This window comes from Eulemur rufifrons, chromosome 17 (assembly GCF_041146395.1).
Source record: "Eulemur rufifrons isolate Redbay chromosome 17, OSU_ERuf_1, whole genome shotgun sequence".
Taxonomy (NCBI): domain Eukaryota; kingdom Metazoa; phylum Chordata; class Mammalia; order Primates; family Lemuridae; genus Eulemur; species Eulemur rufifrons.
In genome coordinates, this window is record NC_090999.1 from 76,665,626 (window position 1) to 76,692,064 (window position 26,439).

At 34.7% G+C, this 26,439-nt stretch overlaps 1 protein-coding gene across 2 annotated transcripts in view; it reads right to left on the bottom strand.

Annotated features, from left to right (window-relative positions):
- Positions 1–26,439, bottom strand: part of PJA2 (praja ring finger ubiquitin ligase 2) — a 64,801-nt gene that overhangs the window by 29,776 nt on the left and 8,586 nt on the right. For both annotated transcript variants that reach the window (XM_069492188.1, XM_069492189.1), the window contains 4 exons: positions 17,534–17,650; positions 16,160–16,360; positions 13,810–14,848; positions 3,658–3,840 (listed from right to left, as the gene is read on the bottom strand). In XM_069492188.1, the coding sequence (XP_069348289.1) occupies positions 3,658–3,840; positions 13,810–14,848; positions 16,160–16,360; positions 17,534–17,564 (1,454 nt within the window). In that variant the 5' untranslated portion in view covers positions 17,565–17,650. The remainder of the gene's footprint in view (positions 1–3,657; positions 3,841–13,809; positions 14,849–16,159; positions 16,361–17,533; positions 17,651–26,439) is intronic.

Genomic DNA, 26,439 nt, shown 5'->3' on the forward strand with positions numbered 1-26,439 from the left:
AGCTGTAGTGGAAGTGAATCCATCTTAACCTACATGTGAATTAGCAGCAAGGTTTGACATTAAACTATCCCAACAACATTGGACCATTTGAAACAAATGGGCAAGGTAAAGGAGCTGGATAGATGGGTAACGCATGAATTAAACAAGTGTCAGAAGAGAAATCGTCTTGAATCTTGCCTTTCTTTGCTGTCACGACATAAAGGTGAACCATTTTTACACAGTATGGTTATGTGTGATAAAAAATGGATTCTTTTTGACAATCCCAAGTGTTCGGCACAATGGCTGGATAAAAATGAAGTGCCAAAACACAGTCCAAAACTGAATATTCATCAAAAAAAGCTAATGTGTCTGTTTGGTGAACCAATGCTGGTATTATCCACTATAGTTTCATGAAACCTGGTGAATCAATTACAGTAGATGCAACCAATTGGACGAATTGATGAGGATGCTTGCGATTAAGCAGCTGAGATGGGTCAATAGAGGCAGGCCAACTCTCTTGCAAGACCACATGTTGCAAAAAACAATGCTGCTCAAACTACTGAAGCTGGACTTGGAAACTCTCTGTCATCCACCATATTCACCAGATCTTGCATCAACTGACTAACACTTCTTCCAGGCTTTGGACCACTTCTTGCAAGGAAAAATATTCATTTCTCAACAAGCTGTAGAAAACGCTTTTTGCAATTTCATTACCACTTGCTCTCCAGGCTTCTTCACTGCTGGGATAGGCAACCTACCATTAAGATGGCAAAACTGTGTCAACAGTTTAGGCACATACTTTTATTAATTGTACTGCTTCTTGTTTTATATATAATAAACCAAACTTTTGATTTGAAATCAGACATTTCATATTTAATGACTTAATATATTTAGCCTAAATAAAATTAAAGCTAACAAATGTTTGACAGACATTTAACAAATGTTAAAACCTTGGAAATTTTCTTAATTTCAACCAAAATGGAGGTTTCTTTCTCCCTCTATTGCTATTATCTGAACAATTCAGAATTTTGAAAATGTACCAATTTATTCTTACTCTTCTTTCTGCTCCATCCCAGATATGAGGAGCTTTTTTTTCCTGTTAGATTTAATTAGGTTGTCATAATTATGCACTTAACATTCAGTGTACTCCATCATTTTGAATGAATACATCATTCTGCATCATTCTGATGCAAAATACATCAACTGGAAGGAGACTTGAGGACATATATCTTGGTAATATAAAAAGTACCTTATTAAATAGAGTGACCGTTAGAAAATAAAATCCAGGCTGGGCACGGTGGCTCACACCTGTAATCCCAGCACTCTGGGAGGCCGAGGCGGGAAGATGGCTTGAACTCAGGAGTTTGAGACCCAGCAGAGACCCCATCTCTACTAAAAATAGAAAAAATTAGCCAGGTGGTGTTGCACGCCTGTAGTCCCGGCTACTTGGGAGGCTAAGGCAGGAAGGCAACAGGATCGCCTGAACCCAAGAGTTTGAGGTTGTTGTGAGCTAGGCTGACGCCACAGCACTCTAGCCCCGGTGACAGAGCAAGACTATCTCAAAACAAAACAAAACAAAAAAACAAGAAAAGAAAATCTAGGGTAGAGAAAATAATTAATATTTATGTAATCAAAGATTCACCAAAACAAGCTTGCTAGCACTCAAGTCTAAGGAGGAAAAATATGAGAGTAAAACTATAATTTGACACTACAGCAATATAAAAGACTAATTTTGAAAAATTGGACTTCTTAAATAATCAGCTTTCAATACCTCTGTTCTTACCTTTTCTTTTGCCTAGTAAGTTCTCCCTCAACTGTTAATTCTCATCTTTTAGATCTCAGCTCAAAAGTCAATTCCTACGAGATGTCCTCCCTGACCACTCTAATTAATGTAGATACATCCCTATCAGTTACTTTCTATTACAATACTGTTTTATTTCCTTCACAGTAATCATCATAGTCTATAATTTATTGTGTTTGTATCTTGGTTATTATCTGCCTTTCCTACCATAAAGTAAGCTTCCCGAGGGAAACTTATTTATCTTGTTCATTGTTGTAAGACCTACTTCAATGCCTCCCATATAGTAAATGCTCAATAAAAATTTGCTGAATGAATTACTATCACAAATGAGATACAAATCATTTAATAATACTTAGTAAATTAAGTAATAGTGATTAAAGGTAATCGAACATAAAATCATGAAGACGAAAAAATGCCAACTCAACCTACCACTGTCAAAACCAATTAATCTCAAGCTGGAAATGGATACATTCTGAGAAGTACAAGATTTAATATTAGTCTAGGCTTAATTTTTTTTTCCTAAAATACCATAATTTACCAAAATAGATTCCAAGAGAAACTAAAAATTAGAATCAACCAATTATCACAGAAAAAATATAATTATCAAAAAGATATTTCCCCTACAATAAAACAACAAGCCTAGGTGGTTTCACAAGCCAATACTAATATCTTTTAAAGGAATAAATAAGCAGAGGACAGAAAAAGCATACACATTTCTTTTAGCAAAGCAACTACCAAACTTATATTGAAACAAAAACTTAAAGACAATTTGCATTTAGGGATCTTAATATAAAAATCCCATGTAAAATATCAACAAACAGAATCCAGCAGCTCATTAAAACAATAATAAACCATGACTGTGTGATCATATATGGTTTATTTCAAGGCGCAAGGCAAAGGGAATGTTAGCAAATCTAATAACAGACTAATTCCTCACAATCTTCAGTTCAAAAGTGAAAAACCATTACAATTATTTACACTGATGCTTAAAAGACTTTAATAAAATTCAACAAACATTCTTGCTAGAAACCCATAAAATAATAAAAGGTGGGTATTTCCTTAGTCTGATTTTTAAGAAATTGTGTATGATATATGTATATGAAATCAACCTAAAAGCCAGAATCATTTTTACAGAGAAAATATTAGAACAAAGGTCAGTAAACTATGGGCTACAGGTTTATTTTCAGCCTGCCACTGTTTTTGTAAATAAAATTTTGTGTGAAGACAGCTACACTCATTCAATTACATGTTGTTTATGGTTACTTTTATACTAAAACAGTAAAGTTGGATAGCTGCAATACAGACTGGCACACAAAGCTGAAAGTATTTATCTGGCCCTTCACAGTAGAAGTTTGACAACCCCTATACTAGAGCACTCCCACTTACAGTTAGGAAAAGACAAAAATGTTTATCATCAGTCACTGATGTTCGGGAGACATCATCCAATGCAATTAGACGAGAATACAAAAACTTCAACTTCTGCAATTAACTGCCTCCATTTCTGTGAATGAATCACTCACTGATTTCTCTTTTGAGGCTGCCCTTTCACCCTGCCACTACCCCCACTGTGTAGCAACGACAGCTCTAATGCATTCATTCCTAACTCAACCAAAATGACCTTTTAAATGCCCAATTTTCTTCATAAAGCAAAGTAGAGGTGTACACTGTATCTCCATAAAAGATATTGAAATTTATAGTCTTTTCAATTTAATAGCTTTTTTAAAAATACCAAAAGCATAGTGAAAGATCAGCAGGTCCTATCAGTCCTACATAAGGCTTACAAATGCAATTAATAGTCTATCTAACGTTGGAAAGTGATGTATTCTCTTTTTGTACAATATACATAAAAATAAAATAAATCTCACTGTTAAACATACCCTTCCTGAAGAGATAATTCTTGGTTTTCTTCAGGGCCACTGCTATCACTGTGTAGCTCAGGTTCATTCTCATCTTTTCCTGGCAGAGTCTCCCAGCTTTCATCACTTGAGGACTGATCTTTTTCTGTACCAGAAAATCGATGTGGCAAAGAAGCAGACCATTCTCCATCACTGCATTCTGAACTGCAAATTAGAACAGCAATAAAATAAACTATCATTACATGTTCAGTTATTTTTATCATTTGGAATGTTAATGAGAAATCATGGTACAGAGTGGACTTGATGCCACACATGCTTCATCGGGTGCTAATTCAATTTTTAAAATACTTTAAAAATAAATGCAGAAATATTATAAATAGATACAGCAGAATGTAACTGTTTCAAATGAATATGGTATATGGCAAGTTATGGAATATATCACTTTATTTTTCCTTTCACTAACATATATAATTCTACAGTACTTAGATACAGGCTTACCATATTTTAGACATATTTCTAAATAAAATTTTAAATACAATTTGGTAATCTTAAATGCTATCTGCAATAAACAATAATAGATGTATTGCTCACCTAACCTGACTAAAACAACTTTCTAATTACATATCAACAACTTATGACATATCCGCTATAAAAACATTTCCACTAATATGATAGAGTAAAACCTTAACTTTTTTCCTTGCTTTTTCACCTACAAAAAAAAAAAAAAACTTTGAAAAGAAGGGATATTCAAATTCATAAAAAGTAGCACTGACAGATCTTTGCTGTTAAGTCCTTAGGAAGGACTGTGAACATAAGTTCAAGAAAATAGCTACATAAGGTATAATAAACAAAATTATAATACAAAACCACATAAAATCACTTTTGATTATATTTAACTTTGGTTAATTTGTTTACATTTAACTCTTCTTAGTTTTTAAAGAACTAGTCATCTTATACTTAAGTCAAAAATATTATTTATCACTGTTGAAAGTAAGTTTTAAATGTCCCTTCTAATCACATCATCCATTCTGGTTAGGAATCTCCTTAAAGATCTCCCTTTGTTCACCTGACTTTTGGGAAATCAAAAATAACAAATTTTAGGTTACATTTGTGAAAGGAAGTGATAATTTATAGGAAATTACATTTTCTTAATATTATTTCATTAATATCTAGTTAGTGAGTTCTTCCTTTTAATATAGGCAGATGAACTCATGAGGTCAAGATGCTATGAACAAACAGCAGCACTAAACAAAGTGTTGAGAAGTTTAATAGAAGCAAAAGAATAAAATCAACTGCCAAATTTCAGTAAACAACAGGTAGGAGGACACAAACATCCTGGAAAAGGAATGCAGTATAGCTCAGGCATAGCAACTAAAACAACAGCAGTCCCCAACCTTTTTGGCACCAGGGAACAATTTCATGGAAAACAATTTTTCCAGAGGGGTGAGGAGGGATGGTTTAGTTTTGGGATGATTCATGCACATTACGTTTATTGTGTAGTCAAACCTCTGTGCTAATGATAATCTATATTTGCAGCTGCTCCCCAGCGCTAGCATCACTGCCTCAGCTCCACCTCAGATCATCAGGCATTGGATTCTCCTAAGGAGCCCACAACCTAGATCCCTCACATGTACAGTTTACAGTAGGGTTCGTGCTCCTATGAGAATCTAATGTTGCTGCTGATCTGACAGGAGGCGGAGCTCAGGCAGTGATGAGAGTGTGGAACGGCTGAAAATACAGATGAAGTTTCGCTTCCCTGCTGTTTACCTCCTGCTGTGTGGCCCGGTTCCTAAAAGGTCATGGTTCCTAACAAGCCACGGACCCATATCAGTCCTCTTGGATGGAACCTGAGGCCATTATCCTAAGTGAAGTGACCCAGGAACAGAAAAATAAACACATGTTCTCACTTATAGGTGGGAGCTAAGCTATAGCCACACAAGAACACACTGATTGGTATAAAGGACACTGAAGACTTAAGACGGTGAAAGGTGGGAGGGGGTGAGGGATGAAAAATTACTTACTGGATACAATGTACACTATTGGGGTGACGGGTACACTAAAAGCCCAGACTTCACCAGTAAACGACATATACATGTAACGGAATTCAACTTGTATCCCTTAAATCTACTGAAATTTAAAAAATCCATTCTGAATATCACTATTGCTTGGATTTATACCAAATAGTACATTTAGAATATCACTCCAAAAACCTTCACAGCTCTTTTTTCCTGAAGCAGTATTTCACAAACTTAAATCATTTGCCTACCACCTTCACAACTGTTGCTACAATTGCATATTAACACTGTGTCCTAAGGTGAGAATACAGGCTGCAGTCAGCTTGCCTGGATTTGAATCTACCACTTATTAGCTGTAAAAACTTCTCTGTGCCTTTATCGCCTCATATAAGCAGCTGAATATAACAACAGTGTCTAATACCTCATTCAGTTCATGTGAGCGGTAAATAAGCTAACGCATTTAAACAGTATCTGGTAAATAATAAGCCAGCATCTTTTTTTAACAACTTTTTTTTTTTTACTCAAATACATTTAGTTACTTAACTAATGTAATACCTAAATGTATTTAGTTAGCCACTAAAGCCATTAAAGCCAGATTTGATGTAGTAGCTGTATTTCCTTAATTTCCATTCAAATAAATATATAATGATTAAAATTAAAAATATTTGTTTGTGTACCACTTAATATATTTCACCTACTTTGGAAATACTGGCCTACAGAATAAAAGGTTAAACTTCTTTGAAAGGCATTTATGATCTACTACAATCTAATCCCAGCACATTCTTATATCCAACTCTTCTCTTCCCTTACATAAATGCTCTATTCTAAACACTGTGCCTAAGGTGTGAACTTTCACCACAACCACTCCTCTCACCATCAAGAAGTTTTCACAATCATTTCACCTATTTTCCTCCTTTCAGGACCCCATTCCTTTCAAGATCCCCCTGCATAACATTGCTTCTTTTGTTTTTCAATTATTTTATGAACTAGACTTGTTTACTCAGTCCAATTCATTATAGCACAGCTGCTTCTTTAACACTGTGTTTATGTTTCATATTTCGTTAAGTGCAAAATCACAGTTTCACTAATAATTTGCCAGCAAAATTTCCAAGAAGCCTGAATAGTGAAGTGCTCACAAGCTCCTGGAAGATACTAAAGACTTCAATCATGTGATTTTAAATAGAGACGTTTTAGCAATATTATTTTATCTGAAAAGGGCCAAAAATTAAAACTTTTAAGTACATTCCAGAAATTAATAGGTATTTATGAAATGAGTGATTAAAAGTAACATATGAACAATTTCATATTAATATTTCATTACGAACATTATTGACAAAATTCAAACTTAATGTCTATTACTAATTTGCAGCTCTAAAGGTTTAAACTGGCTCAGAGGACTATTTGGAGGAGATTATGCAACTATGACTAAGATGTTCTACTATTAAACAAACAAAAAAAAAAACCTACATAGACAATTTCCTTACTGAAGAAACAAAGTACTATGTTTAATATTAGGTGAGGTTCTATCTATGACTGCCTTTTTCTGACCCCCAGCAGTGGAATACCACATTGACAAAAGCAACCTTTGAAGTCAGACAGATTTGGGTTAGGATCCTGGCTCAGTTACTTACTAGTAATGCAACCTGGGGTAATTAACTTCTCTAAGCTCACTTTTCCTCATCTGTAAAATGAGAATATTAATACTTTTCAGTTCTACACTGATGTTTAAATGAATACTGCAGATAAAATGTTTAGCACAAATTTTGGAAAACAGTGAACTAAAGGCAATAGTTACTTCTTTCATAATATGAGTTGTCTGCTTAGACATTTCAGTTGGATTTCCTACCCGCACACCAATATTTTCCTCTTATCTTTACCAGAGAAAACCTACTCTACATCTTCTGGTTTGTCTTTATTTGATGATAATATCAGTCTCCTGGTCACTCACCCAACTTTAGTTTTTCTTTATACCAGTGGTCAGTAAATTACACCCTGACCCAACAGCCAAATCAGGCCTCCTGCTCTTATTTTAATGAGCTATAAAAATAAGAACGTTTTTTCTTTTTTTGATTTTTAAATGGTTATATAAGTTTCAATATAATATCTTCAATTTTGCCTTTTGGCCTACAAAGCCTAAAATATTTCCTATATGGCTACCCTGTAAGAAAAAGTTTACATACCTCTTGGGTACAAAGAAGAGGTAGCAAAGAAGAAACTAACACAGGTCAATGGAAGAGAAACTGTGGAGATGGGAAGGGATAAGCAAACAGCCTGAAGAGTAGCAGAGAAGTCAAGGAAAATGGGTACTGAGAAAAGATAAATAAATGTGGTAATTAGGAGGTCAATGTTGACATTAAAGAATATAGAAATAAAACTAGGAATTGGATTTCAAGGCAGTTAAGAAGAGTGGATAATGACATAATAGAGTCAGTGGGTATGGAATATTTTTCCTAAAAATTCAGCAGTGGGCCGAGCATGGTGGCTCACGCCTATAATCCCAGTACTCTGGGAGGCCAAGACAGGAGGATCGTTTGAGGCTGGGAAGTTGGAGCCCAGCCTGGGCAACATAATGAGACCCCCGTCTCTACAAAAAATTTAGAAAATTAGCAGGGCATGGTAGCATGTGCCTATAGTCTTAGCTACTTGGGAGGCTGAGGCAGGAGGACTGCTTGAGCCCAGGAGTTTGGGATTGCAGTGAGTTATGATCACTCTACTGCACTCTAGCCCAGGTGACAGAGTGAGACCTTGTCTCTATAAAAAATAAATAAAAATAAAAATTTAGTAGTGTAAGAGAAAATACAAACAGGCAAGTAACTAATACAAGAAGCAAGATCAAGTGAAGGTTTTCCCCAAGATTTAGAAAAATTCAAGGTTGAGTGGTAGAGAGAAGCAACCTAGGAGTAAGGATAACAGATAAAGTAGTGTCAGAAATGACTGTAGCCACACAATGAAAAATGCTACCTCCTTTGTTGTTGAAGAAAAAATTGAAAATAGGAATAGATACTAACATATTCTAATACAGAGAAGAAGAAAACAAAAAAGTTCACATTTAATTGCTTCAGTATCTCCAGAAAAGCAAGAAACAAAGTTATCCACTATGAGTGACAAGAGTATATGGAATTAAAAACAAAGAGAAAACACTTAAATAACTTTTTAAGGTGAGTTAGCAACAGAACAAACAGGACACAAATAAAATGATCCTGGAATAGCAAAGATCCATTCATTCTTGATTTTAAAAGCAGGTGAATTAAACATTTTAAAGTTCTCAGAGTAAAAACTAAATTATGTACCACTTTGATCTCTTGCACTGATATTGTCCCTGTTAGTATTTAGAGTTATATTCAAAAGCAGACAACTATAACTTATTCAAATGTTATACTCTTTACACATTGAACTGTGAACCAAAAAAACTTTTTTTACATACAGAATACAATTACATGTGATTTACGGAAAAAATAATTTAGGTAAAAATCCTAGGTAGAAATAAGATATAGAAATTAAACCAACCAAAAGCAATCTCTCATTCCTAAACTCCCCAATGGTTTGCCTTTTCTGGCATTTATCACATCCATGAGAACCTCAATTATGGAAGCATAGGAAAAAGTGAAATTTTAGATAATTTTGTTAACTGACATAATCTAAGCATTCTGACATTTCTCCACTATTAACATTGAACTATGATGTAATATACTGATACAAATATGTTCAAATATATAAGGCTGTTTAATTTAGTTAATAAGGCCCAAAAGGCTGTGGTTTTTTAATTGTGCCTGCATGTTACCACTTTGTAGTCTTTTTCCTTAGTGTCTGGAAATAGTAATCACTTGAACTACCTAGGATAAATGAGGAACAAATCTATTTATCATTAATTTGGTCCTTCTAAACTGTCTATGAACTTGAAAATAAGATAAGAAAAGGTTTGTTAAAATGGTAAAGCATGTGCTTTAAGATCTTTGCTTTGGCTGCACAAAGATGTTTTATTTGTTAGAGTAGTACCAGGATGCCAGGCGAGCTCTTTCTTCACAGCTCTCAGCTAGCTTACATAGAACAGAAAAGTAGCTTAATTCAGTCTCATAATAATGATTAGGTATATTTTGTCTTCTTCATAAGGCTGGTGAACACTGCGAGAACAGAGACCATTATTATTTGCGTTTACAGAACACCTGGAACAAAGTCTGGCACTTAAAAGGATTTCAATAAATCCATTTTTAATATATCAAATTGAAATCAATGAAATGGCTAATATTTATTCTCCTAACAACAACATCAAAACTGTCCTGATGTTTTACCTTAAGTAAGGTTTTTTTTTTTTTTTTTTTTACCTTTTATGCAGAATTAAGTCCTAAGGACATAAAAACTCCGAAAGAAACCTCAAGTGCTATAAGAAATGGTCAGCAGATGGCATGCCTCTCTTCAGAACAGTTAGGCCCAAGGTTAAAATGTGCTAGTATTACTGAAAGGTTTTTAAACTCAAGATCTTACCTTCCAACAGTTACTAAAGTTCTCGGGGTGTATTTCAAAAGAGCAGGGTACTAACCTTAGCTCTCTGGTCTAATTCCAAATCTCGCAATTACATGCTGCCTGTTAAAATTCCCCTTGCAGTTCTAATTTAATAAGGTGGTGCTCAGTTCCTGTCAAACAGCTCAGAGCAATGCTACCAGCTGCAATGCTTACCCCATAGAGTATAACGTTTCAGATGTGATTAAGTGATCATTTAGAGTTTTTCAGGGAAGAAGGTGATCATGAATTCATTAAAATACTTTTCCACTTATAAAAAACATATATTCATACTTTTCAACAAGCAGCCAAAGTTCCTGTGTTTAAAACGCCACAATGAATTTTAGTTATGTTCTTGATAAGAGTTCTATCTGTGGCTATTATAATATAAATGTGACAAAGAACTTTAAGCCTATCACCTTTAAATTTTACAAACCAAAGCAAACAACTCAAAAAAAAAAAAATCTTAAACACTCAAATTAAGCAGAAGCTCTTTACACTTTCCTTCAAAAAACTTATAAGAGTAGAGTTACCATTTCCCCATTTCTCCAATCTTCTAATATCAAGAGCTGAGCAGGACAACAGTAAAACATCAGGTAGATGAACAAGGGGCAAAATGAAACTAAATAGAGTATACAGCTATTAAATTTCAACCTTCAGCTGGCACCATATGAAAAGGCACTCTGGCAACTATAATACTTTGCAGGGAATCAGGGTAGACGAACAGGAAACAAGCACAGAAATAGAATCACTCATCAAAATAACACAGACTATTGAAATGAGGTCCTAAAATGTATCTTACAGCTTACAGATGCAAATATAAGTAGAACCTAGGCAGAATAATTATTCTTTAGAACTTACCCTGTGATTCTTAAAAACAAATAAAAAACCTAAGTGTTTTTGGCATTTCAATGTCTTAATGCTCAAAAGTAGTTCCATCACTTTGGCAGACCTGAACTACAGGTTCTATAAGTCAATACATTATTGGCAAGTTGAAAGGTAAGTTTCTATTAACTATAAGTGTTTTTCCCACCTATATATTCTGTTGGTAAAAAAACTACCATTGTTCAGAATATTGACATATCACCTAAGAAAAAAACTACAAATACACTAAGAAAACATCTTATAACCATTAAAAGTCCAGAGTTCTCCTAGGCAAAGAAAATACTTATAACATTGACATACACACATACACAAAAATCAATTTAAAAACCAGGAGGTGAGAAAACTACTCTTTCTCTTGGGATTGGCAAACAACATAAAGATTTCATCAACTTCATTACATGATATTAGATCTGACTATAAAAAGCAAGCAAAGGAAGTTTTTATATTTATTAGTGTGTCCACAACAGCAAAGGCACAGCCAAGTTAAATGATTTTCTTTAAAGAAGCAAAAATGTAACCAGGGAAAAAAAATATAGCTGTTATACTTTCAAAAAGATAAATTATCAGAGACTGTAAGTTTTGTTTTGTTTTAAAATAGTAACCTAGAGGTATGATATATATAGAGGTTCACAATCCAATCCAAAAATCTTAAGGCTGAATATGTTTTGGAATTTAGGTATTATTTTGCCCAGATTTAGAAATACTGCTTAACAACCCCCAAATGTGCAGCAAAATATGTGCCTAGTTGAAAACACAGCAGCAAAATGTGTGAATAGTTGAAAAAATACCCTCATTTTAGTTCAGATCCAGATCTGCTATCAAGAAAGTGTTAACATATCTCCATAAGGTCAGGTTTTGTGGCCACTTTCTGTTTTTAGCACTTTGTGGATTTTGGACAAAAGACTGTGGACTTGAACTGAAAAAATCTTTATCCTTAGCTTAAAAACAATAGATCATATAAAAATTATCTGTTAACACTTGGAGTTTACAAACTTCAAGGTAGCAGTAAATTATATTTCAATTGTTTTCTACAATAAGTTACACATACTATAGTGACTTAATTGATATGCCCAAAGAAAATCAAATGTTTATTATTTTATGACATGAAATAAAAGATATAAAATGCATTCATGTTCAAAATGATAAATTTCTTCCTATATAGTACTTTCTAGCTAAAAAAAAAGAGAATTTTTTTTTTTCCTACCAGTTAATAAAATCTTGCAATTGCACTATAACTGAGTTCTATCAGGGTTGCAACTCGCTTAAAAGGACCTCTGGGGTAAGGGAAATTCAGCAGTTATACAAAGAAATTATCCATTTCTTTCTTCTTTTGTTATCTTATGGTTTGGAAAAATAGAAGCTATGTTTGTAAGAGGGATCAGAATGCTTACTATAAGAAAAGTTATATTCTCTTGAAAACAACACAGTATAGTGGTGAAAAACACAGCCTCTGAAGTTAGGAAGTAGGTACTCAAATTCCAGGTCTATAATTTAGTTGCTAACGTTAGTTAACTCTCTGTGTCTTAGTTTTGCCATCTATAAATGGGGGAAATAATAGTACCTACCACATAGAGTTGTTAATTACAATTAAATACTAAGTGAAAAATAAACTTAGTGATATGAAGAGCAAGAGGAAGAACAGATAAAAAGGAAAACAAATGATATTAATAACTGTTGGCAAAGTTAATGCAATATTATCAATCAATAATTTCTGTGATCATAATCATTTTTTAAACCCAGGCTGGCTTAACAAAAATTTTTTTAGGACAGGCATGGTGGCTCACGCCTGTAATCCTAGCATTCTCGGAGGCCGAGGAGGGTGGATTGTTTGAGCTCAGGAGTTCGAGACCAGCCTGAGCAAGAGTGAGACCCTGTCTCTACTAAAAATAGAAAGAAACTATATGGAAAACTAAAAATATATATAGAAAAAAATTAGCCGGGCATGGTGGCACATGCCTGTAGTCCCAGCTACTCGGGAGGCTGAGGCAGGAGGATTGCTTGAGCCTAGGAGTTTGAGGTTGCTGTGAGCTAGGCTGACACTATGGCACTCTAGCCTGGGCAACAAAGTGAGACTCTGTCTCAAAAAAAAAAAAAAAAAAAAGATTTTAATACAATAAATGCTTACCTTACCTTTCATTAATTAAAATACCATGAATTAAAATATCTAGCATCTCTACCCTTTTGTAATAACTAATAATCATTATCTGAACTTATTATTGCTGTAAACTACTAAAACATCTCAAGAAAAGTTTCTATGAAAAACTCTAACCAGTAGTTTACATATATGGTTAGTAAATAAGAATATTTGGTAGGCCGGGCGCGGTGGCTCACGCCTGTAATCCTAGCACTCTGGGAGGCCGAGGTGGGCGGATCCTTTGAGCTCAGGAGTTCGAGACCAGCCTGAGCAAGAGCGAGACCCCACCTCTACTAAAAATAGAAAGAAATTATATGGACAGCTAAAAATATATATAAAAAAAATTAGCCGGGCATGGTGGTGCATGCCTGTAGTCCCAGCTACTCGGGAGGCTGAGACAGGAGGATCGCTTGAGCTCAGGAGTTTGAGGTTGCTGTGAGCTAGGCTGACGCCACGGCACTCACTCTAGCCTGGGCAACAGAGTGAGACTCTGTCTCAAAAAAAAAAAAAAAAAAAGAATATTTGGTAAATTAAAATATCTAATTCCCTGATCATATCAGCCCATCCATCAAACATCATAGTAATAGAAATAAACCACTTTGTTCACTACATAATCTGACAAAGTTCTGGATGAGACCTTACCTATCTTCATCTTTGTCATAGAGCTGGTAATAATCTCCACAGCCATTCCAAAAGGTGTTATCCACAACTTCTTGCCTTCCTGCTGTGGCTCCACTTTTTGATGTTATTTGGTTATTTACTGTTTCTGTTATTCTTGCGAAAGGCAGATCCAAGAACATACAGTCATGCTCTCCAGTATATTCTTCACATTTTATTAAGAGGTCATCTGAGCCACTTTCCTCAACTTCCAAAGCCTCCCTCCATCTCTGAACACTTCTTTGTTTGGCCTCATGCCTATTAAAACCTGTTTCTTGGTCCAGCTGGCTTGAACTTACCAGTTTCCTAACTTTTGGCCTCACTACCTGTTCAGGAGAACTTCCATGGTTCTTGTCCCTATCACTGGTATTTTGTTCACTACAAATATGCCCTGGAACACAGGCTGCATTTTCAGTTGAATTTTCTGTCTGTCCTTCCTGGCTAGTATCATTTTGTTGTTTCTTTCTAACAACTTCATCTTGAGAAGAGGAGCTCTGAAATTCCTGGCTGTTCTGATGGACAAACTCAGTACCACCAGTAGAACTTTTCACAAAAGGTGCTGAATCTAACTCTTCAAACTCATCTTTTATTTCACAGTTAAAAGAGGGAACTGGTGGTGAAAGACCAGTGTATGCCTCTGCCTCTCCATTTGCCAACTCAAATATTGTATTGCCTAATGATTCCTGATATCTACCACCTTCTGTGGAAAGTTGAAGACGGTCATTATCTTCTCCAAGTTTGCCATCTGGATTGTGAGAGTCAGTATGAACCAACGTAATTCCATTTTGGATGCTTGAAGCATTACAAACTCCTGGAGTACACTCTCCCTTGGAGTGATTATGAATATTTGTACTGCTTCCTAATGTCTCCCTGCCCTCCTCACTATGATGTACTGGAGCCAAGGATGGACTGCTCTCAATAGTTTGATTTAATGGTGTACCACAAGTGGGAATTTCTGTTTCATCTTTTTCAAATATAGGTTCGTTGGGTAAGGAAGAATGAACTTGATCCAATGGACCGGAACCTTCACAGAGAACAAAAGAAAACATATTTGGAAGTATTATTTTAGATAAAATTTTATCTAATAACTATACTTTAAGTGGAAATCATATCAATTATTACTCACTTGAAAGTATGAATGAATTTATTTGGCAAGTGCTTCCAAGGCTCCCTAACTTAACTGTGAATGCAGACTGTTTACGCTACGAGTTCATTTATGCCAATGTGTAGCCTCTCAATATCTTCTCCCTCACCATGTTTTTGCAGACAGTTTTTTACAGAGGTTAATAAGAGGCTATAAAATGGGAAGCATAAATGGAGTCATAGGGTAACCAATCTGCCTGCCCAGTGATCTCCAAACCCACCTTCTTTATTACATGTAGGTTAAAAAAACCTTCAAAAGTACTTATGACAGACATATTAATTACAACAGGTTACAGACCTAAGAGAAATAAGGCTTGAATGAGTTAGCTTTAAATGTGTTATAGCTATGACTGAAAAATAACAAACAAGTTAATATGTTGATTCTCTTTGTCATGGTTTAACTGTGAGAATTCTGAGACACAAGTAAAATCGTATCTATTCCACAAATTACTTTAAGCATGACTATCTTTCATTACTTCTAATAAGAAAAAATAAACACATCTGAGATTTGCAGGAACAAAAATTTATAAATTATAAAATAACTGAAACTCAATCTTGTCATATCACAAAAATGCTTCTTTAACAGATGACCTTAGCTAGTAATTCAGACTCTCATATATAAATGACAGCAAAAATAACATAGAATTATCACATTTGCTCAGGACAAAGACAAATCCAGTCTAAAAATGTACAATTATAGTATATGGATATCTGCAAAATACTTTTTCAAACCACTGAATAATTAAGAAATTTAACTGAATAAGCCTTACGTGACATTTGGATTTTATAAAATGATGAAAAAATAAACTAGCCAAACTAAATTACTTAGAGATCAAATTAAAAGAAAAAAAGTTATTTAAATGTTTTATGGAGGGTAAAATATCTATACTCAGAGTTCACATAAAAAAAAGATGTTTTTGGTTGAAAGATGATTTCCTGTGGCTGAAGGATGTGGCAATGTAATCAGTGCCATAACAGTACAGTTAATTTTAATGACTGGCTGTATTCTATTTTCTTCTATGTTTAAATGTATATACCATTAATATTGAATACAATAAAATATAATTTCTTGATAAGAAATGTACTGTATTTACACTCATAGACATGCATAAACCCACTCAAAATTTTAAATATTACAAGATCAATTCCTATGCAACTATTAATAACACTTAAATAATTACATGTTACATACCTGAGGAATTTTCCTTTGGAACATCATCTAGTTCCAATACTTCATAGTCATCACCAGCCCGACCTAAGCTTCTTTCATGCCTAGTCAGACATGGTTTAAAACTGACATATGCATGTCTTCTTCCATATCTCCTGCCTGTAATTGTCTGATATCCTCCTGCTGGTTTAGGCCAGGCAGCCTTGCCGGATTCTTGATCCATTGCTGGAGGAGGAAAAAAAAAAAGTGAAAGAAAAAATAAAAGAGATACAGCAATGAGCTTTAATCTGGTGAGCAATTATGGGGAAACTACTTCAACATATATGCTATTACTTGCCAAATGATATGCTACTGAATACCAATTACACCTTACTGGTTCTATAAAACATTATTCTTCTTCACACACTAGAAAATTAAATATGAATTACCATGTAATGAGAGTTAGGGGCCTTTTCCCCCACCCCAAAAAATACCTTTTAAAATTTGGTTCCTTTAAGGCAGTGGTCCCCAACCTTTTTGGCACCAAGGACCGGTTTCATGGAAGACAATTTTTCCATGGCCCGGAGGTGGCAGGGTGAGGTGTCATGGGTGGGGGTGTGTGGTACTGAGTTCAGGCGGTGCTGTGCGGCCTGTTTCCCCCATAGCCCTGGGCTTGGGGACTGCAGCTTTAAGGTATTCAGATTTTTATAATGAAACATACCAGAAAAGATTTTTCATATGCCAAATTATTATACTGCCAAAGCTCTTTATGGATAGTAGAATGAGCTTCCAAATTATCTAAGTAACATACCTTACATATAAGTGCTCAATACATATTTGATGAGTCAATTACTAGCACATGATATGATGTGTTCAATTACTTTAAGAATGAATATGTTCATGTCAAAGGTGACAGGTAACTTCTTTAAATGGTATCCATACCATAGAGAATCAACCAGAATGCAAAAAAATGTCCCAAAGACTACAATCAGATAAAATTCTCCAAAAGAAAACAGTGATGGGCCAAGTCAAACACATGCTACCCTGCCTTTCAAAAATAGCAATGAATGTTATATATTATAGTAAGAAAACCCATCAACATTTAAACAACTTGAATATAAAGTTTTGATGACCAAGGGATATATAGTAAACAGTGTTTCTTTTACTAAGTAGTACATTATTATATATACACACACATACACATATATATTAGGTATAAGTTTGCTTAGTCAATTATATATTACATATACTACACAGGAACTAAACAAAATATTTTTCACATATCTATATATGATATAGATAAATGGAACAGTTAATATTTTTGCTTTATTGCATTAAAATAAGAAATATAATCACTCCCAAGTATGAAAGAGCAACAAACATGTATTTATAACACACAATATCAAGTGTTACACTAACCTGCTGGCTCTTTTTCAGTGTACTGTGACATGTGTGACAGTTTCGGTGGCCCACTTGGGTAGAATTATGAACGTGATTTAGTTTTTACTCACACAATGGATAAGCTGCAGAAGATTCCTACAAAGAAACAAAAATATCAAAACTGATAGTTCTCCTGGTGAAAAACTCTGTTAGTCTTATAATAACTTAGAAAAATACAACTTGATCTGACAAATCAAGCAAAAAACCTCAGAACTATCAAGACGGCTATTTGAAATACAGATTTACATCTGCTCTTGATAAACTTTGCTGTAAGTACAAGGCATCCTTAAGACTGCCAATGACAACATCATACATATAATTTTTAAGTAAATAAGCAAATATATTGGGAGAACTGCTGACTATGGTATGTGACCAAACTACCTAGGAGTCTACTACACTGTGCTATCTTTGCTTCTAATATTGGCAAGAGATCAAGCATTATAGTTCCTTTAGCCTTGGAATTGTTAAAAGAGGTTAATCCTAAAATAACAAACTTCATTTTAAAAAATGTATCGCAGCCATTAGTAACTAGTTTGTGTAAATAATGATGTACTGTTTACAACAGACAATCAGATAATTTAATCCCAACTAAGAACCTATTCTAAATAAATTAGGGAAAACTATAATTTGCCATGTAACAAATACAAAAAGACCTTCTTCTATTTTGAAATTAATTCATTTATTTAGTATTTGAGAACTTGCACCCTATGTTTTTTCTTAAAGTTTTGTAAGGGGTTAGTTTTTAAATTTAAACACCTTATTTATTTAAACATTTGAGCTATTATTAATTGCCCATCACTAATGCAAAATTATTAAATGATGGCTCTGCAAATGGGTTTAACCATATATGTTATCTGTCTATGGATAGAGACATAGTAACATAAGAGTACACACCCACATTCACCCATTTATATTATAAATTCAGCAACAGATTTTGATCCTCTAATATATCTGAATCAAATCAGATGGCTGCTAACAGCTAAAGAGAAAAGGAATATAAAAAAAAAATCTTAACACATTGGCAAAAATACCGGCTCTAATTAACATTATTTTCATAAGAAGAACAATCTGAAATAACTTCAATCTTCATAGATCACAGTATAGTACATAGCAATCTTAAAGGATGGCCATAAGTTCACATAATGAGTATTTTACCCAAAGTCTTTTCTTTGGAATAAAGCCTTATTTTACCATGTTCCAAGTACTATTTTCAGCTGTAGAGACAACAATGTACAAATGGATAAATATTTCTGCCCTCCTAAAATTACAGTAAGAGATGTAGACACTAAATAAAATAATTAGTTAATATGCATTTGATAATACATTCTATGGAGTAAAATAAAGCGAGGAATAAAGAGTTGTTTGGAGTATACAATTTAAAATAAGTGGTTAAGGAAGGCATCATTTGAACAAACAGCTAAAGTGAGTGAGGGAGGAAAATATGAAAATCTAGGGAAAGAGAATTCCAGGCATAATAAACAGAAAATACTGATGTGAAAACTTCCAGAAGTGATCAAGTAACAGCAAGAAGCCTGTGGTGAAAAGAGCAAGAAAGTAACAGATAAAGTTAGAAAATTTATCAGGAAAAGTAGAGGGAGTAAAGCAGAAGAGATCACAGAGGTCTTTCGTAGACTGATGTAAGAAATGTGGGTTCTGGCCGGGCGCGGTGGCTCACGCCTGTAATCCTAGCACTCTGGGAGGCCGAGGCGGGTGGATCGCTAGAGGTCAGGAGTTCGAGACCAGCCTGAGCAAGAGTGAGACCCCGTCTCTACTAAAAATAGAAAGAAATTATATGGACAACTAAAATATATATATACAAAAAAAATTAGCCGGGCATGGTGGCGCATGCCTGTAGTCCCAGCTACTCGGGAGGCTGAGGCAGTAGGATCGCTTGAGCCCAGGAGTTTGAGGTTGCTGTGAGCTAGGCTGACGCCACGGCACTCACTCTAGCCTGGGCAACAGAGTGAGACTCTGTCTCAAAAAAAAAAAAAAAAAAAGAAAGAAATGTGGGTTTTATTCTGAGATGGAAAACCATTGAACAATTCTGAGCAGAGAAGCAACATTATCTGACTTATGTTTTCACAGAAACACTCTGGGTACTGTGTTGAAGGGCCAGAAAGGGTAGAGGTCAAAAGCAGGGAGCCCTGTTACAAAGCTAGTCCCAAATTTATATCAATATTTAAATTGAAAATACTTAGTTTCTGAGTTTTTTTCTAAACAGATGTTTCCTTTGCTGATTAGTTGCTTGCTCCTTATACTATTCACATAATAAATAACATTTATAACACACTCCTCTCTATTGTGACAATTATTCATTTCAAATGACTTTGGGTGTTTACATACTTTTTACTATTTGTAAAAAATTATATAAATGTGTTGCTATCTAAGAATAAAAGGAGTGAATCTGTGAAGTATTAATTCTAGATCACCCAATTATTAACCAGGAAGTCATCACTCTATCATTTTAACTAAGGTATTATGCCAGCAGCTAAAGATAGGCAATAGAAACAATCTTTAAAGGAATACAAGGAAAAGCATGGGCATGAGATGTACATCTCCCACAGTAAACTAATGAATTTAAAGCAAAGGTCTTGTTTTATTTTTATTTGAATGCATGGAGTCTAGTGCACTGTCTAAGAGTATGTATTAAAACCGTTACAGAATGAATAGATGAATGAATGAGATAATTTTAGCCCTTTTCTGACGGAAATATAGTAATACAATAGAAAGAAAGAGCTAAGTGTTTGAGCAGACCTGGATTCAAACTTTAACTCGTATTTAGGAAAGTTAATAAACTGCTCTCAGTACTAGAGCCCTCTCTTGTGATTTGTTTCAAATGAAGACAATGTGACAGATGTGACAATGTGTGACGTACAAGATTAGGGCATAAAAGGCATTTTGGCTTCCTCCTTGCTCTGTCTCAGCTCATTCTTTCCAGGAGTAGCCAGCTACCACATCATGAGATTACTCAAGTAGTCCCATGGAAAAAAGGTCTACATGGTGAAACGTTGACAGTTCCTGCCACAGCTGCAAGGAACTAAGGTCTTCTGACAATAGCCACATGAATGAACCACCTAGGAAGCAGATACTTCAGCCATAATCAAGCCTTCATGTGACTGTGATCTCAGCCTACATTTTGACAGCAACCTCATGCGAGATTCTGAGCCAAAATCAGCTGCCAGGTTGCTCCTGAATTTCTAACTCCATAGCAATTGTGAGATAATAAATGCCTGAGCTGCTGTATCTATTTCAGGATAAAAAGTTATCTTCTTATCCTGCAATTGATAACAAATAAAAATAATGTAAATTACATTTTTAGATACTAGATTTTCTTATGTTTCCACCTATTACTAGAAAAAGGTTTTCTAATACCATCTCCTTTTACAAGATCTACTTATTATCAGCATGGAAAGTAACATGTTGAGGTTGACAGTTTCAAAATGAATTATATTAGTCTTTTGCTTGCTGGTAAAGTCAGAACTGCTGCTCAGCATCTACATTCCACCTATCATCTAGTAGATGCTCATTAAATAGCTACCAGAACAGAAACACTTTGTGAATTTAAACCTAACTGATTTTAATGAAGATACAGGCAAAGGGAGAGAGAAATCGACTGAACTTCCAGAGGAAGAGTTTCAACTGATAGTTTGGATCTACACCTTATGAACCCACTCTTAATTTTTGTATATTGGCCTTGTATCCAATCATCTTGCTAAATTCACTCATTTTAAGTTTGCTGGCAAATGCATTTGGGTTTTAGTTTTTTCCTTTCTAATATTTATATTTATTTGATTTGATTGAGGGTACTGGTTAGAATTCCAATGCAATGTTGAATAGAGGGAGAGGGAGATACCACATATGAATCAATAGTTTTTCGTCAAGTATAGTATTAGCTACAGGTTTTTTGTTGATACCCTTTAGTAAAAGAATGCTTCCTTCTATTTTGAGTTTGATAAGGCTTTTAAAACACAAACACATGTTGAATTTCGTCAAATGATTTCTCTGTATTTACAGAGATGGCCTATGGATTTACTACATCATTCTGTTACTGATAGATTACATTGACTAATTTTAAAACATTAAACCAACTTTGCATTCCCGAAACAAATCCATGTTTGCCATATTGTCCTTTTTACATCCCAATGGATTCTTTTTCTATCTATGTTCATGGGAAATATTGGCCTGTAATTGTCTCTTCTTGTCATATTCTTGTCAGGTTTTCCTATCATATTATGCTAAAATCATAAAATGTGGTAAGAAATTTTTTTGTTGTTGTTCTCTGGAAGAGTCTGTGTAAATCTGCTATGTATCTTAACTTAAACATGTGACAGACAGTGAGGCCATCTGGTCTGGGGTTTTCTTTGTGGAAAGTTTTTTTTGACAGATTTAACTTCTTCAATAGATACAGATCAACTCAGATTTTCTATTTCTTCAAATGTCAGTTATGTAAGTTATATTTTTCAAGGATTATAGAGTCAAAAAATTGTAAGTTGAACCATTGTTAAGTCCAGATGCTCTTCAACTTACAATGGGGTTATATCCCAATAAACCCATCATACAGTTGAAAAATCCTAAATAAAACCATTGTAAGTTCAGGAATGTCTATAGTTCTTTCACCATGCATCAAATGATGCAAGAATCTCATAACAGTTTAACTCCATTTATTTCCTCATGCCCTTTGTTGTCATTTTCATCTCGCTCACTCTACATACATTATAACGCCCACAAAACATTACCATGGCTGCTTTAAACACCCAATAATCCCCAACATCCCTTTCTGAAGATGTCTATTTCTTATTCCATATACATGCTACTATCTGTCTAACGTTCCTTCATCCCAAAGAACATCCTTTAATGTTCGTTATAATATGGGTCAGCTGGTGACAACTTCCTTCTCTGTTTCTGTTGATCTGAACTTCCTTTATTTTTGAAGGATATTTTCAGTGGGAACAGGATTTTACATTGGCAGTTTATTTTTTTTTCCCTTTTAGCCCTATAAAGATATAATTCCATTGTTTTCTAGTTTCCATAGCTTTAGCTGAGAAGTCTATGTCATCTGAGCTGAATTCATGTATTCAAATACCTACCAATTAAATACAATAAAAATGAGAAAAAGGAACAAAATGTTGAAGAATTGTAAGGGCAGGAAACAACTTCTCATAATTCACTGACAACTTGACCGTGTACAGCAAAACTGGAAGAGATTACCTACAGTTAAACTTTTACAATGATAAATAAGTTTTAGCTGATTGGTAGATACAAAATCAACATGAAAAAGGTATTACCGTATTCCAACATGTAGCTAGAAAACTAAATTGATTATTGATTTTATCTAAACAGGATAAAATTTACAATAGCAACCAAAAACATCAAATCCAGAGAAATAAACCTAATGAAAGATGCAAAACATTACTGAAAGAAATTTAAAAAGACCTAACTAAATGGAGAAAAATACCATGTTCACTGGCATGGAAGATTCAATACTATGAACATTAATTCCCCTGAAATAATCTACGGGTGAAATGTAATCCTAATAAAATTCCAGCAGGCATTTTTTTGTGTGTAGCAATTGATGAGGCAATTCAAAAAAAATGTAAATAGGACTGCAAATGGCCAATAATAGACAAGATAATAATCAAAAAGACCAAGGCAGAAAGATTTAACTCTTCTAGGCTAAGACACTTTTGAGAATGCAAGGAAACATGATTAATAATTAGATAAGAATAAAACGCATGAAGTGGAATTAACCTGGGCAACCTAGGATATGTGGTCCTCCTTCTAATAACTCAGATAAATATTAGAGAATAAGGGCTGGGCACGGTGGCTCAGGCCTGTAATCCTAGCACTCTGGGAGCCTAAGGCGGGAGGATAGCTTGAGGTTAGGAGTTTGAGACCAGCTTGACCAACAGTGAGACCCACTACTAAAAATAGAAAAAATGAGCAGAGCAACTGAAAATAGAAACAAACAAACAAAAAATTAGCCAGGCATGGTGGTAAGCACCTGTAGTCCCATTTACTCAGGAGACTGAGGCAGGAGGATAGCTTGAGTCCAGGAGTTTGAGGTTATTGTGAGCTAGGCTGACACCACGGCACTTTAGCCCGGGCAACAGAGTAAGACTCTGTCTCAAAAAAAAAAAATTAGAGAATAAGAAAGATATGCATAGAACAAGATCTCATGAAAATTCAACTTCTTAATTTCCATTTCCAACAGTATGACAGACAAAAAAATTTTAAAAACCTCCCAACTCATAGCAAATAAAAATGTCTTAACTCTGGCTAGAGTAGAGGGTGGAAGATAGGGAAGAAGAGAAATGTCTTCTCTAACAATTCAAAGCCACAAATTCAACCTCATTATGTTTGTGGCTGCAATTCATACCATCTGCATGAGGCCCCAAGCCACAAGCTGAGAATATTATTAGTCTCAGGGTACAGTGTTCCAAGTACCAGATAAAAGCAAAGATCTGGTGAAAGTCACCTCACTTTCAAATCAGGTCAGAATTCCCACATATAAAATTTCAAACAACATGAACTCACAATAAAAAGTTAAAAATACATGAGGAAAAAAGTGACAAGAGTTGGCCAAATAAAAAGCACAGGAAAATGCCTATGGAAGACTTCAGATACTAAAATTATCAGATATCACAATTTTTCTTTAACAGGTAAAAAATAAAAATAACACATTAAAAGTATAACTAAAAAGAAGACATTGTTAAAAATAACCAGGGATAACTGAAAGAAAATAAAATTTCTAAAAATGAAATATATAATGAAAACTAAAATACAATACATAGGTAAAAGAGCAGATCAGACCCAGCTGAAAAAAGGACTAGTATAATGGAAAACAGATGTTAAGAAAATACCCAGGATGTAATACAGAGAAACAAGGGAATGGAAATATGGAAAAAGACAGTAAAAGACATGGATGCTAGAATGAGAAGACAGAATATACTTCTAATTAGCATTCCCAAAAAGAGAAATGAGAATAGATGGTATCAATAGTCAAAGATAAAAAGGCTAAAAATGTGTCATAACCAACCAAAGACGTGAATTCCCAGATTCACAAAGTCCAAAGAATCTCAAACAAGATAAATAAAAGATTCCCCTAGTCAGATTGCAGTGCAAACTGCAGAACACCAAGAGTGAAGCTCACCAAGAGAAAAGACCTTAACAGCAGACGAAGAAAAGACAAAGCTCTAGAAAGAGTGGCTGGAGAGTAGGAGAAAGGGCAAATAATTGATACAGGAATGACCATGCATGCAGTTCTCTAGATGAAGCAGAGATTCAATGATTAAAACAGTATAAATAGGAGGCCAGGCGTGGTGGCTCACGCCTGTAATCCTAGCACTCTGGGAGGCCGAGGTGGGTGGATCGTTTGAGCTCAGGAGTTTGAGACCAGCCTGAGCAAGAGCAAGACCCTATCTCTACTAAAAAAAAAAAAATAGAAAGAAATTGGACAACTAAAAATACATAGAAAAAATTAGCCGGGCACGGTGGCACATGCCTGTAGTCCCAGCTACTCGGGAGGCTGAGGCAGGAGGATCACTTGAGCCCAGGAGTTTGAAGTTGCTGTGAGCTAGGCTGACACCACAGCACTCAAGCCTGGGCAACAGAGTGAGACTCTGTCTCAAAAAAAAAAAAAAAAAAAAATAGTATAAATAATAAATGTGAAAATTTGAGTGAAATGTACAAACTCCAAGAAAGCTATAAATTGTCAAAGATGACTCAAAAATAAATAGAAAGCCAGGATGATAATCAATCATTAAAGAAATTCAAACATTAAAAATCTTCCCACAAGGAGAACACTAGGTTCACAGGTCTTAACAGAAATTTCTATCAAAACATTCAAGGAAGAGCTCATTCCAATGCTAAACAAGCTTCTCCAGAGAATAGAAAAGGATTTCATGGCTCATTGTAAAAATGTGTAGCTCACTTTATGATCATAGAAAAATCTTCATAAAATTGCCAGACAAGTTACAAAAATGGAAAATTACAGGTCAACTCCAGTGATAAAGATACAAAAATTCTGAACAAGATATTAGCAGACCAATTACAGCAATGTATTTTAACACACTGCCACACTAGAAAAAAAAAATTTCTTCCTTGGGGCCACAGTGTTTTATTATGAAAATAGAATAAAAACTTTGAAAACAAAATGATCCTTTCTAATTTAATTAAAAAAATTGTTATTTTTTATTGTTTCCTGTACATAAGGCAGAGTTTGGCTACCATGGGGAGAAGAAACAGGATTACTGGTCCGTACCCAAAACCAAGAAACACAGGGTTTGTGTAACATTAAGCACAAGTCAGGAAGACAGAAATCCTCTGCCTACATCCCCAGATTAGTCAGCATCAAGTAACAACACTCTGCTGCTTGGGACAATGAGAGCATGTGGAAACTTCTCCACTGACGTATATAGACACAGAGAAAGCTGAAAGCTAATGGAGTAAGAACACTTACAAAACTAAGGCATTTCAGCTGCCACACTAAACACAAAGGTAATTGGCATACTGAAAGTAACTGCAGCAAAAAAATCCAAACCCAGCTCAATCAATGATTAGACTGAATCAACCCCACCACACTAAAGCCTAGCAGATAAATAAGCAGACTCACAGCCAAATATAATAATTATTTACCACAGTCTCTACTGTTCTTCATATAGCGTCCACCATTCAATCAAAAAAGACAAAAAAGCTAAGGCAGAAAAAAAAACAAACATCAGGAGACAAAGCAATAAATAAAAATCAGATGTTGGAACCACCAGAGAAGAAAATTAAAATAATTATAATCACTCCTTTAAAGTCTCTAGCAAAAAGACAGAATCATACATGAACACATGAGGAATTTTAAGGGATAAAAATGGAAACCCATGAAATAAAAAACATAG